Source organism: Martes martes (assembly GCF_963455335.1).
Source record: "Martes martes genome assembly, chromosome: 5".
Taxonomy (NCBI): domain Eukaryota; kingdom Metazoa; phylum Chordata; class Mammalia; order Carnivora; family Mustelidae; genus Martes; species Martes martes.
Window position 1 is genome coordinate 42,073,329 of NC_137892.1, and position 13,310 is coordinate 42,086,638.

At 38.0% G+C, this 13,310-nt stretch overlaps 1 protein-coding gene across 8 annotated transcripts in view; it reads right to left on the bottom strand.

Moving 5' to 3' along the window:
- The window catches only part of PAM (peptidylglycine alpha-amidating monooxygenase), a 273,139-nt gene that overhangs the window by 113,364 nt on the left and 146,465 nt on the right, over nt 1–13,310 (bottom strand). For all 8 annotated transcript variants that reach the window (XM_080803743.1, XM_080803739.1, XM_080803746.1 and 5 more), the window contains exon 4: nt 3,199–3,256. In XM_080803743.1, the coding sequence (XP_080659869.1) occupies nt 3,199–3,256 (58 nt within the window). The remainder of the gene's footprint in view (nt 1–3,198; nt 3,257–13,310) is intronic.

The window sequence follows — 13,310 nt, forward strand, 5'->3', positions numbered from 1 at the left end:
GGCTCAGGTCATGATTCCAGGGTCCTGGGATCGAGCCCCGCATCGGGCTCTCTGCTCGGCGGGGAGCCTGCTTCCTCCTCTCTCTCTGCCTGCCTCTCTGCCTACTTGTGATCTCTGTCTCTGTCAAATAAATAAATAAAATCTTTAAAAAAAAAAAAAAAAAAAGAATTACTCCTTTATGTTCAAAGAAGAGTATAATTAAAGGCAAAAAGGTAAATTGTCCACTATATGATATACTGCCTTAAAAATGGTCAAGCAAAATACTTGTTTAGTGTTCACTCATGTATGAAGCAAACGATCTCAAGTCTCCACCATATCTGGTTGTACATATCCCTCTGGCATTCAAAAATCGAAGAGACAAAGATAATGAAAGCAGAAAGTATGAAATTGATAAATGTCTTAAGAAAAGAAATAAAGTATTAACGTCTTTACAAGTCCTCATTTTCAACCATATCTAATCTTATGATAAGGCATCCTGAGACGTAGAATTTGGGACAACCCACATTTTTCATTCATGGCAAAGCCTTGGTTACCCCTAGCAAAGCCTTCGCTTTGGGAATCTGGTAAAGTTATGTATGATCACCCACCCACCATACAGCCTATGCATCCAAATCCTTTTCCTTCTGTTAATCTTTAATCTTCATGTGTTGGGTTTCGTTTTATAAGATGGTTTGAGGTTTATTTGTCTCTTTGGCAAAACTGCATTCCCATTAGGGAGTGAAGAAGAGGGAATGAAAGAATAATTGTACTTGACGTGAGGAAGACAGAGATGGGCTGCTGCTGTATTCTGGCGTCCTCTGTCCATTTGATAACATCTTTCATTCCTTCTTTCATTCACTATCCTCACATCCAAATCGGTTATGATATTAACAGCATACAGTAGGGGAGCACATAACTAGTAAAAAGTCCTGGCGTGTTCCTTGATTCCCTGACCCTCTGTTTCCTCTTCTACAAATGGCTTACTTATGCTTCGCTGGCTCTAAGTTTCTTAGTGTCTGGTAGACCCTTAGTGAACACGTGGTGATGAGCTGATTGTATGAACACAGATTCTATATAAACTATTGTCCTACCATTTGATTACATCAAAGAAAAACCCAGATGTTCCTGTCTTTGTCTCTCTGACTATAAAATGGGACTACCTTCAGGGTTGTCCTAAGAATTAATGAGACAATACATGTAAACTTCCCCTTACTTATTCCCTTATATAAATGATTGGTATTTCTCTTTGGTTTGCAAATTTTCCAGTTCTACTTTGCTTACACCTAAACACCTATGGTTGCTGGACCATGTAAGATAATGGTAACCACAGATTACCTGGAGGTAGTACATTAAAGGACTTGGACAAGTGACAAAATCTTTAGTATTCATGCAATCCTCTCAGCAAGAAAGAAAAGGAAAAAGATACTGAAAATAATTATTAATCTTCCAAGCTCCTTTATAGACCTTAGAACTGGGAATCATTTAATCTTAGAAGGGAAGTACCTAAGAAAATGCAGAAACGTTTAGTACCCTAGTTCTAATATAGCCCTTTACGAGTTTTCTATGAATATTTTCCGAATATATATTGACTTGTACTTTTCAATTTTAATTTATGTGAAAGTAAACACATTTATATTAGGAGGGCAATAACTCATTCCAGGATATATATTTACAGTCCTTAGAGTCACCAGCTCTGAAATCATATACCACTACCACCCTCCAGAAACAAATCAGTAAACTATTAATGTGAGACCAGTAATGTTGTTATGAAACATGACTACCATATTTATACAGGTATGGAGACTGGCCTTCTAAGCAAATGTGAAACAAGGGCAGTCAAGACTCTGTTGGAACTTGGAAAGAAAACATAAAATCAGTAAAGAAAAAAACTTCATGTAAAAATGCCTTTCAGCAAGTAAATATTATTTTCTCCTAGGCTGCCAAATATGTGGATATGAAATTGAGGAGAGCTTTATTGTTGATGTTTTAATGATGAATTTGTATACCAAGTCACATTCAGCATTACACAAGGCACTACAATTAACAATTTAAGTTATTCTCTATCTTTAGATAGAACAGGATCTGGGAGCACCGTCCTTCCTACTTTTTTTTTTTCCTTAGTAATATTCGATTACTGTACAGAGTAAGGACACTCAGACAACACTCAACTTCCCAAGGTCTGACTTTCATTCTTAGGAATTAACTATGGAAACAAATTTTTAGAGAGTTGTTGTAAGTTGTATTTTCTGTTGGAATTGCCACCAAATTGTGTAGGAAAACAAATGCACTTTGGTCTGGCTTTTCAGGTCTATACTGCATATTCCTGTGGGGACACCTCATGAAAATTCATCCTCAGATGGCTCTACGCTGACTGTACACACTTTATAATTCACATAATAGCCATTTCAGACAGCCCACTTGATGATTAGTTTCATGGGACTAAAGCACAACTCTCATGACCATTATTTTCTCTCCAAAATCAACATCTCAAACCAGAAAATTAAAGCAGGGGGAGAAAAAGAATAAAGGGGTGAATAACATGCCAACTGCACCTCCCCCCTAAACAGTTAAAAGTCTGTCATAGGGATATTTCAATTAAAACAAACTAGATGAAAACAGATGGCATTTTGTCACTTTTCCTATCTGATTTAAAGCCTCAGCTGGGGTAGGTAGGACCTGCCATTTATGAGTCCTCTTATTCTATACTATAAGCAATTGAACCAATGCTCCTCCCTTTCCCCCTTTCTCCCTCTTTCCCTTCTCTCCTCCTCTCAATCTCTCCTTCCTTCCTTCCTATCCATCTACTGTTTGACAGGTAAAATCTTAAGTTCCCTGATGTTGAGTCTAAGTACAGTCGATTTATAGCACGAACCAACAGGTAAATAAACAGTCTGTTGAGTGGAGTGGAATTAAGCAACCAGCCACAGACAGAAAGCCAATACTATACAAATGGGACCACACGGCATTGGCAACCATTGACATCTGCATGCAAGTCCTTAACTATTACAACTCATGAATCTCTCCAGATGCAGTTTGTAATCTTGTCTCTGAGCGGCCTTCTCTAGTTTGTTTCTGCATTAGGCATGATACATGCATTTTAGAAACTGACAGTAAAAGATTAATATGCTCATAACCGTCAAAGAGAACCTTTCACTGATTTCAAATAGCTGCCCTCCCTTCAGCCACCCACCCCGGGCACACCATCCAATTAATACTTACTCACAAAGGCTTCCTCATCCACGGGCAGACGCACTGACATGCAGAAGTAGGTATCAGACTATTAGGGAAAGAAAGATAAAAAATCTGAATTAATCTGCTGCTAGTAAGGAAGAGAGAGAGAGAGAGAGAGAGAGAAAAAGCAAACAAACAAACAAACAAAAAACGGTAAAAGCATGGGCTCCGTGACTGAAAAAGAACTACTACTGGCCCAGTGAGGAAAAGTTGCCTGCCAATGGGGTGCAACCAAGTTAATGGAAGGGCCAAGTCTAGAATATAGGTACTCCAAACATTTTTCTAGGACTCTTTCCTAATTGACTTCAAATCCTATCGATAAGGCCAATTGTCACGAGTGATATTTCTTGTACTGTCACAGTTAAAAGGCAACATTTTAGATGCTTCTATAAAAAGAGAGGAACACTTTAATGCACTTGACTTTAAAGTGGTATAGGAGTTAGTGTTGACCATCTTCGCTATATGCATAATTAAATATTTAATTTCCTGAATCACTTTACAACTGCTCAAATATTAATTAGAGAAGGACAATGAATAAAAGTTGGTCTTAAAATATAATATTTGGTTGTTCTCCCTTACTTTAATGTTCTTATGTAGTACATTGAAGAAATCAACATTCACTCAAGTTATTCTTTCTTTTCCAACAACTAATCTCTTATCTAAATGCTCATTTTCCACCATCAAATATATTAACGTTAAGAATTTTTAGTGATAAAAATTGCAATTTAAAGAGAATGGGCTTCTGCCAACCTACACCTTCCACTTCCTTAGTAGAAGATCCTATGCAGTGAACCGTGTGCCGTGGTTGATAATATGCACAATATATAGACTAAGCTCATTTAATAATTCATACTTCATGGATTACTACTGTACAGCGCTAGAATCAAGAGACTCCATAAACACGGACAGAGATCATCTGTATATCAGGGCTACTAGATAGCCCTGAAAAATTGTGAAATTTGTACCTCTTTTTCAAAATTCTGTATTGGGTGGAAGTTCAACTGTACCTCAAATCACCACCTTAAACTTTGTGAGAGATAAGATTCAGTGTGTAAGATTTTATATATGCCATTTTTTTCTCAATTACGCAAACTGTTTTCTTAGAAGGCTCTATAATTATTTAGATTCACCTTTATTTTGCTAAGAAGGAAATGTGCTGGGAGATGTTGATGATTGCACAGCAAGGATGTGAAGCTACATAAATGACAGAGATGTGGACTGTGTAACCAAAACCTGAGAAATGTAATGGGAAAATAATGCTTCAAGATCTTATAATCATGTACGATATTGTTCATAAATATTTTTCCAATCTCTGAATTACTACTGTTACAAAACCCCATTCTAACATAAAAAATAGTAAGTGGAAGATTCTTTTCCGTTTGGCTCTCCTGAGCTATGAGTAATTCAGGGCTGGAAACTATCCGTGGCTACTGTAGCCACTGTTGCTACTATTACCATTGCTAAGCAAACAGTCACTGAATGCTTATTATGTGCCAGGCATAGTTCTCCACGAACTCTATCAACTAATATTAAAATAGGAAAACATCGTAGGTAGTTACTATTAGGAACTCCACTTTAAAGACAGTAAGAACAATAACTAACATTTACTGAGAGCTTACTATGTGCCAGCACTGTTCTAAACACTCCATATGTCTTAACTTCTTTAATCCTCAGAACACAAATTTGTGATAAACTATCTCTCTCCCCATTTTACAGATGAGGAAACCAAGGCAAACAGAGGTCAAGTAACTTTTCTGTTTGTTTTAGCCAAAACCTGGCACTAGGCAGGTAGGCTCGTGAAGCCCCTCTTAGTGCAGCTGCTTTAGAAACCTGGCAATTCTAAATCTTTGCTCCACCTCTCTGAGATGTAAACCTTCCATAACCCAGAACTGTCTTCTCACATCCAGTGAAACAATGCTGCTCTGGTTCTCAGCCAGTGGATGCCTTGTTCTAACTCACATCACTGCTTCCTGTCATAAAGATAAGAGAAGCTTGTTTTTCCTCTAGATAGGTACCAGTGAGTAAACCCAGATGGCCTCGTCGCAGGGACCACGCACCCAATATTCCTCAGAGCTTTTCCCTTAGCATCCCCCAGACTCCACAAGTCTTCTGCCCCTTGTTTTGGCAGAGTTGACTTCAGTTCACATTGGACCTCCTTCACTACTATAATGGTTATTTTTGAAGAAAGTCTGTCTTTACCACATTAACTCATCTCCACCTGATTTACCTTTTGACACTAGTAAGTGTGGGAGCTGGAATCTGTACTGAGGTAGTCTGACTAATGCATTACAGATCATTCAAAGCACTATGAACAATTAATGACTTGAAAGGAAATACAAAAACAAAAGTCAGGTTAAAGTAGCTAAGTACATATTTATAATAAGAAAGGATAAAATGTTGCAATTAAACACAAACCAAAGTTCTTTCATATTTGGATTTATCTTTCATTTTATTATAAGCCACTTCAAGTTGTTTTTGGAATAGTTAACTAATAGGGCGAAATACATATATCAAATTCAAAACGTTGGTTCTTTTGATTAAAAATAAACAACTAAGAACAATAATGCTTCCATGTACAGAATAAAGGAAACTACTATTACAGTCAGAATCTATCAGAGCCATATTGTATTCTTATTCTTTTTTTTTTTTTTATAAAGATACTTCTTTTTTTTTTTTTAATTTTATTTATTTTGACAGAGAGAAATCAGAGCTAGGCAGAGAGGCAGACAGAGAGAGAGGGAAGCAGGCTCCTGCTGAGCAGAGAGCCCGATGCGGGGCTCGATCCCAGGACCCTGAGATCATGACCTGAGCCGAAGGCAGAGGCTTAAACCACTGAGCCACCCAGGCGCCCCTGTATTCTTATTCTTAACAGCAGTTGCGCAATTTAAAATTGGGAATGTCTTCCTTCTACCAATTTTTATTTCTCAGCTTACAACTTCTCTGATGAGAATAAATTCAGATTTCAATGATTTTTTTGTTGTTGTTCTGTTGAAGCCAGTTTAAAGAAAAAAATAAAGAAGAGATGAGGGAGATCTCTGCAGAATAAATAGCATTTGGCAAAATTATTTGGGGAGAGCAAAGTCTGTATTACACATAGCACCAATGGTGTCCCATGCCCCAACATCCTCTGATTTAGGATTTTACTTATGCCCCATTTTTCAAGATAAAGAATAATTCTGTTAGAAGAAAAGAAGGTAAAACCTTTTTTTTTCCTAAAAATGAGCACACTAAAAAAATACAGTGTCTATTAAATCAATAATTAGCCTTCAGCTGAAAGCTCTGAAGACCAGTTCAACAGAACAGAGAATAACAAAAAGTAATTTATTCTTTTCTCTGCAAATGTAAAAGGTTTCAGTGAATTTGTTCTATAGTATTCTGGTAATACAGTTTGCTTCCTAGAATTAAGTTGAGAGCTCAAGGTCTATGTAAGGAAGGTATGGCCCTAAGGGTCATTTACAGGGTTTAACTGGAGAAGCAATATCTTAAAGATGTCTAAGAGCCAAGTTCTGTCCCCCTTGGGCTGGGTGAGTCTGAGCAAGCACTCTTTTTGTGTTACTTCATTTTCTTCTCACAGTTATGCTGTGAGTAGGACTAGGAGGCAATGAATCATTTTTTACAGAAATGGAAACTGATTCACAGAAAGGTTATTGATCTACCTAAGGCCACCCAGGTAGTTAGTGTCAGAACAAGGATTAAAGGTCCTCAAGTTTACACCTTCAAGATGATTAGAAATAACTATGTGTCTTTCCTGCCATTTTCTTGCCATTAACCTAGTTTCTTGCCATTTTAATCTAGTTAAATGTGATTCTGGAGAGTCCTTTGAACCTTCATACCTCTTTTTCTCTAACTATGAGAGTAAATGCTATATTTAAAATTAAATGCAAGGCTCTTCGTAAGTAAATGAATAACTTTTTTTTTAATTTTAATTTTTAACAAGACAGGTAATTTGCTGAAGAATGGATCAGACAATAGCCTTTGCCAAACTATTATGAACTCATTATAGTGCAGGGAAAGAAAGATTTTTTAGGTGATTACAAAATACTGTTCATTAATATAGGTTACTTTCTATAGCAAGTCCCAAGAAGGGATGTTTACTTTAAATTTAAATTCCATGCTGTAAAGCAGTATCAATATAAGAATTTAAGGCTATAATAACATGTAATTGCATACTTAACTACTACCAACCCTGCGATCAAGAAACTATTTTTTTTAAAAAACAAAGCCTTCTGAGACAACAATATTAAGAAACCTGGGACAATACATTTCTCAAAGTAATAAAACTTCATGAACAAGTAACCAGTTATGTTTTTCTTTTTCTCAGGATAACCACGGAGAACACCATTTAACAGTACCCTGATCAGATAACTATAACCCCACACCCTTTGTCAACAATACAAACCAAATTCAACTGACTTAAACATATGATCAATATTTAGCATATGATACCTTGTCAAAGGAAAAACATTTACCGAATGTAATTGTACTTTATTCTAGAACTTTCCATCATAGTCATTTCCTATGATAACACTGCCAGGTAGGTGTTACAGACACTGTTTTAAAGGCATAAAACGGAAACTCAAACAGATAAGTAACTTGTTTGTGATTAAACAAAATTCTCAAAACTGATGAAATGGAATTTGAGCCGAGTTCATTAAAACACTTCTCTGTCCACAATAGGAAAATAGCTATTAAAAGGTTGTTTTTCAAATCTCTCTAATATTTGAAAAGAAAATACCAGTTCTTAGACACAACTTTAGTTGTTTCCTTGATGAAGGGGAGAAATAAAGGAACCCAAGACACATAAAACTTAACAAGAAGTTTTAGTCCAAGTCCCCTAAATTTTCAGTAACATCTGAGAGTATCTCATGAAAGCTTGTTGACAGACTGCAAAGAACTAGACTAGAACCACAGCGATTTAATTCTGCCATTATTTTGTTTCTGCAAAGTAAAGCTATTTGAAAGCCTATATGTAACTCAGATCAGTGTTTCTCTCTAACATATTCCGAATACACAAAAACAGCACGTTACTGCCCATTATAATAGTTTCTTCATTTGAACACACGGTCCCAGAAAGGATGCTTCCATAATTCAACCCAAACTACCAGTACAACCTTTCACAATTTTCCGCATATCATCATCATGAATCTTCTTTTTCTCTCTGTGGGAAGGACGTAGAATCTGAGCTTGGTGCCAGGGGAGTGTCTGTAAAATACCGTGGATTCAAACTGCTAACATAAGGCTCAGATGTACAGAAAGGGAGAAATAATGTGAATCTACATAGCCGTGCTTCCCAGGGCTCTCCGATATGGCACATCAGCCAAATCTGAATCAAGAGGGATATGATATTGCTGATGCCTCTTTACTGCTGCTCCTGGGAGCGATCCAAGAAAAGCACATTTTTCTGACAAAAGTAGTGTACTAGAAATGAAAGTTCTTTATTGCTAAAGAACTATTATATTCTATTATTACCCATTTCTTAAAAGATTTTATTTAGTTATCTGAGAGAGAGTGTGCATGAGCAGGGGGAAGGGGCAGGGAGAAGCAGCAGCAAACTCCCCCACTGAGCAAGGAGCCCAATGGGGAGCTCATTCCAGAACCCCAAGATCATGACCTGAGCCGAAGGCTGATGCTTAACTGACTGAGACACCCAGGCGCCCCTATTATTACCCATTTTAAACCAAGAGTTCTCTTGCAGACAATAGGGCTCAGTAACACCTTGCTTACATTATTTAAAGAGTGTTCTTTATTTTGATTTAGTTGTTCGTGAGACAGAAATACAGTGGTTTCTACAGAATAAGTAGTTAATAACATCAACTGCATATTTAAATTAATATGGAACAAACAAAACCATCTGTTCACACAAAAGCAGTAATTTTTGTTTTGGGAAACCAGAGGTACCATTCAGATTCTAGTGCTGAACACTCTGATTTGATCCTGATCAGATAATATCCTCACAGGCCCTTATATTGTTTGGACTTGAAGGATCCCTGCAGACCACCTTTCTTAAGGAGACTCTCCAATGTGGTGACACAAACAGGCATACAAATAGACAATACGACCCAGTTTTACCCAGATATGGTTACTTCTGCGGCTGTTTGCAAATGGTTATTTTCTGTGAATAGGCCACAACCCACAGAGGTATTACATTGTGTACGGCGTGGTCTCTGGAAATTTTCTCAGCCTTCCCTTGAGCAGTGAGACCATCTCATGGTAGCAACTGTGACTTTGTGCCTTCGAGCCATTGCTTGCAAAGCGAGTAGTAACCTCTTTACCAACCGAGACCATGTACAGTTTAAATCTGATCCAGACAAACTGTGGAAACTCTACAAAAGCCCTTCATTTCCACACACTCACGTTGGGTTTACGTATTTTTTTAAAGATTTTATTTAATTGAGATAGAGGAAGCAAGACAGAGAGGGAGCACAAGCGGGGGCGGGGGGGGGGGTGGGGCCGGGGGAGGAGAAGATTCTCCGCTGAGCAGAAAGCATGAGTTGGGGCTCCACACAGGGCTCAACCTGGGGCTTGATCCCAGGACCCCCGGATCATGACCTGAGCTGAAGGCAGAAGCTTAACCGACTGAGTCACCCAGGTGCCCCCTCACTTTGAGTTTAAATAACTCGAGTTCTGCGAAGCACTAGTGGAAACCTCAGGCATGGTGGTCATGCTGCCAGTCCAACAAGGGAAAGGCTCAGAAAATGATGAGGTGTCTCTGACAAGGACCTTAGTTAGGAGAGGAAGGAAGAGATTAGAAAATTGTTTTTTCAAAGTTTTCTTTTAATTGATCCAGTTTGAAAACGGAATCAAATTGCTGTTTCCCAAAGTGATTTTAATGCACACTTACTAAGCTTAAACTGACACAGAAGTCTGTATTTTCAACATCATCCTAGTATAAAAGAAAGCTAAAGCAAAGGAAAATTATAGCAGAACACAAATGCTTTTCTGGAGCAAAACTCAGGTTTAAAAAGTCTACCTCTCTAGGCAAACCAAGAAACAGGCTCTTTACTGCAGAGAAGAAACTGAGGGTTGCTGGAGGGGTGGTGGGCGGAGGACTGGGCCAAATGGGTGATGGAGATTAAGGAGGGCACCAGGTACTGTATGTAAGTGATGAATCACTAAATTCTACACCAGAATACAACACTACATAGCGCGTTAACTAACTGGAATTTAAATAAAAATCTGGAGAAAATAAAAGAATCAAGAAAGAAGGTAAGACTTTCTATTTTGGATGTTGTATTCTATATTAAAAAGCTTAACAGGCTATTAAACTTCTTCAGCAATATATATTTATGTTGCAAAGTTGGAAGAAGATGAAGAATAAAAAAACTTGTAATTAAAAAAAAAAAAAACCACCCAAAATCTACCTCTCTAAAACCAGAACTTAAGATACTTACTTAAAGATAAAATCCCTTAAACTGTCACTTTGTGTATACTCTATCCTAATTTTCCCTTTGCTCTTGTCTTTCCCTTAACATATACATATAAAATATGTGGGCACCTGAGTAGCTCAGTCTTTAAGCGTCTGCTTTCAGCTCAAGTCATGATACCAGGGTCCTGGGATGGAGCCCCGCATCGGGTTCCCTGCTTGGTGGGGAGCCTGTTTCTCCCTCTCCCACTCCCCCTGCATGTGTTCTCTCTCACCGTGTCTCTCTCTATCAAATAAATACATAAATAAGATCTTTTTAAAAATACATATAAAATATGTTTTTTATGTTTATATTCATTAAGCTGTAGAATAAATGGTCATAGTGAGGATTTTATGTTAAAAAAATTTCCCAAATTGACTAAAAGAAAGTATTTTCCAAAACGCTCTACTCTTGTCCTAAACGTTAGGTTGGAAGCTCCAGCCCCATCAACTTTTTGGATGCTTAGTCCATTCTAGAATGTGATCTTCTTGTCATAATGTCTGCCTTGCATCCTAAGCATTTACAATAATATCTGGCACATACTGGAAGCTCTAGAAATATTTGCTGAATTTTGCATGTACCTTCGTCCTTTGGTGGCAAAAAACTGACAATTTAAGAAAGGCCGAAGTGAAACCTGTATTATAGATGCTGCCTAATTAGGGTTTTATACAGCATCACTTTTTCATATGAATTTTATCCTTCAGTTGATTCATCCCAGAATCCCATTTGCATTTTTAAACTATAATCACACTATGGCTGATGATGACAAGATTCTTAATGCCAAGTAGCTCAAGTGGAAGCTACTTCCTGGCAAGGGCTCTTCTTTGGGAATTACAAATCTGTATGAGCAAATGATGAAGGAAAAAATATTTTGGTGAGTGAACATCTGTCTTAGAGCTTTCACACACTTTCATTTAAGAGATAACAGAAAGGAACATACTAATAACAGTATATAATTAATCACTCAGGCCACAACCAGCGATGACAATGGTAGGATCCTCCTTGGATTTCTAATTCTGGGGAAGTTCTGTGAGAGGAAACTACTGTCCTCAACAGGGGTTGCTGATGACCTCTACTACTTACCTCCCCCAAGCTTAAGCCAGTGGTTTATGCTTTTCAACCAGCTTCCCAGAAATGAAAGCTTTCTCAACCTCGTGCCAACATTAACTAGCCACACCCACATTCCTCTCTCTTAGCAGCAGATTGGAAAGTGACTATCTCAAATCTGCTTGGAGATACTTCAGAACAGAAAGGTCCCACAGTCCCTACCCCCAAACAGCACATTTCTAAGCTCAGTGGCTTGCGTTTGATTCTAGGACAATATGGTGTCATGAAAGAGAAGTTCTGGAATTTAACAGGTCTGTCAATTACTTTACTACTTGAAATGCATTCTACTCTCTTGAAATTTAAAGTGAATCGTTAGAAAACAGAGTGGTCTACACAATTTCTGTTCTTTGTGGAGTTGTTTCCACATGTCTTGTCGTAGTCGTCTCATGAATACTTGCTCACCTTTAAAATCTCTTTTAATGTCTGTGTCGAAATCCCTTCTTCCGCCCATCCATTCATTCATTCAACAAACATATTTGGTGGGCAACTCCCACAAAACTGTGAGCATAAGTATACGTGGTTTCCATCCTCACAGAGCTTGCAGTCTGCCAGCTGAGCAGACCAATAATCACACAAATAAATGACAAAGTTTTGCTGTTTTGAATAATACATGGGAGAAGTAAAGGTTGCTGTAAGAGCCAGGAATTCACAGGAAATGACATAGATGATGGAGGGTTAGCAAAGCTTTAGGCATAGGAAACAGTATTTTCAAAGGTCCTATACTTGGAGAAAATTCGATGTGACTGAGAAAATAAAAGTCAGTGCATTTATTTATTGTTTTTTAAGAGAAGAATTTGTTTTTGTTTTTTTTTAAGATTTTATTTATTTATTTGACAGACAGAGATCACAAGTAGGCAAAGAGGCAGGCAGAGAGAGAGAGAGAGAGAGGAGGAAGCAGGCTCCCTGCTGAGCAGAGAGCCTGATGCGGAGCTCAATCCCAGGACCCTGGGATCATGACCTGAGCCAAAGGCGGAGGCTTTAACCCACTGAGCCACCCAGGTGCCCCTAAAAGTCAGTGCATTTAGACAGGGGAATCAAGTTAAGTTGGACTGGAAAAGGAGATGTGGGGCACATATCACTAGACCTTGTAGTCCATGTTAAGGACTCTGGTTGTTTTGTTTTGTTTTTCTTTCTTTTTTTTTTCCTTCTCTTCTTACTTACATACATACATACATACATACATACATACATACATTTATTTATTTATTGGAATCGCTACACCCAACATGGGGCTCAAACTCACAATGCCAAGATCAAGAGTTCCACACTCTTCCAAATGCGCCAGCATGGTGCCCCAATTTTGTTTTTCTTGAGAGCAATGGGAAGCCAATGAAATGTTTTGTAGGAAACTGACATAGAGGCTCAAAGTAATTACAGAGGTAAGTAAAAGGGCCAGGTAGTTATACAGAAAAGTGATATTAGCTTGGAAGTGAGTGTTGGCACTAAAGAAAGAGAAAACAGAACAGATTTTAGAGACATTTAAAAGGTAAAATAGGAATGCCCGGGTGGCTCAGTAGGTTAAGCATTCAACTCTTGATGTCATCTCAGGTCATGATATCAAGGTGCTGGGATTGAGCCCTACGTCTGGCT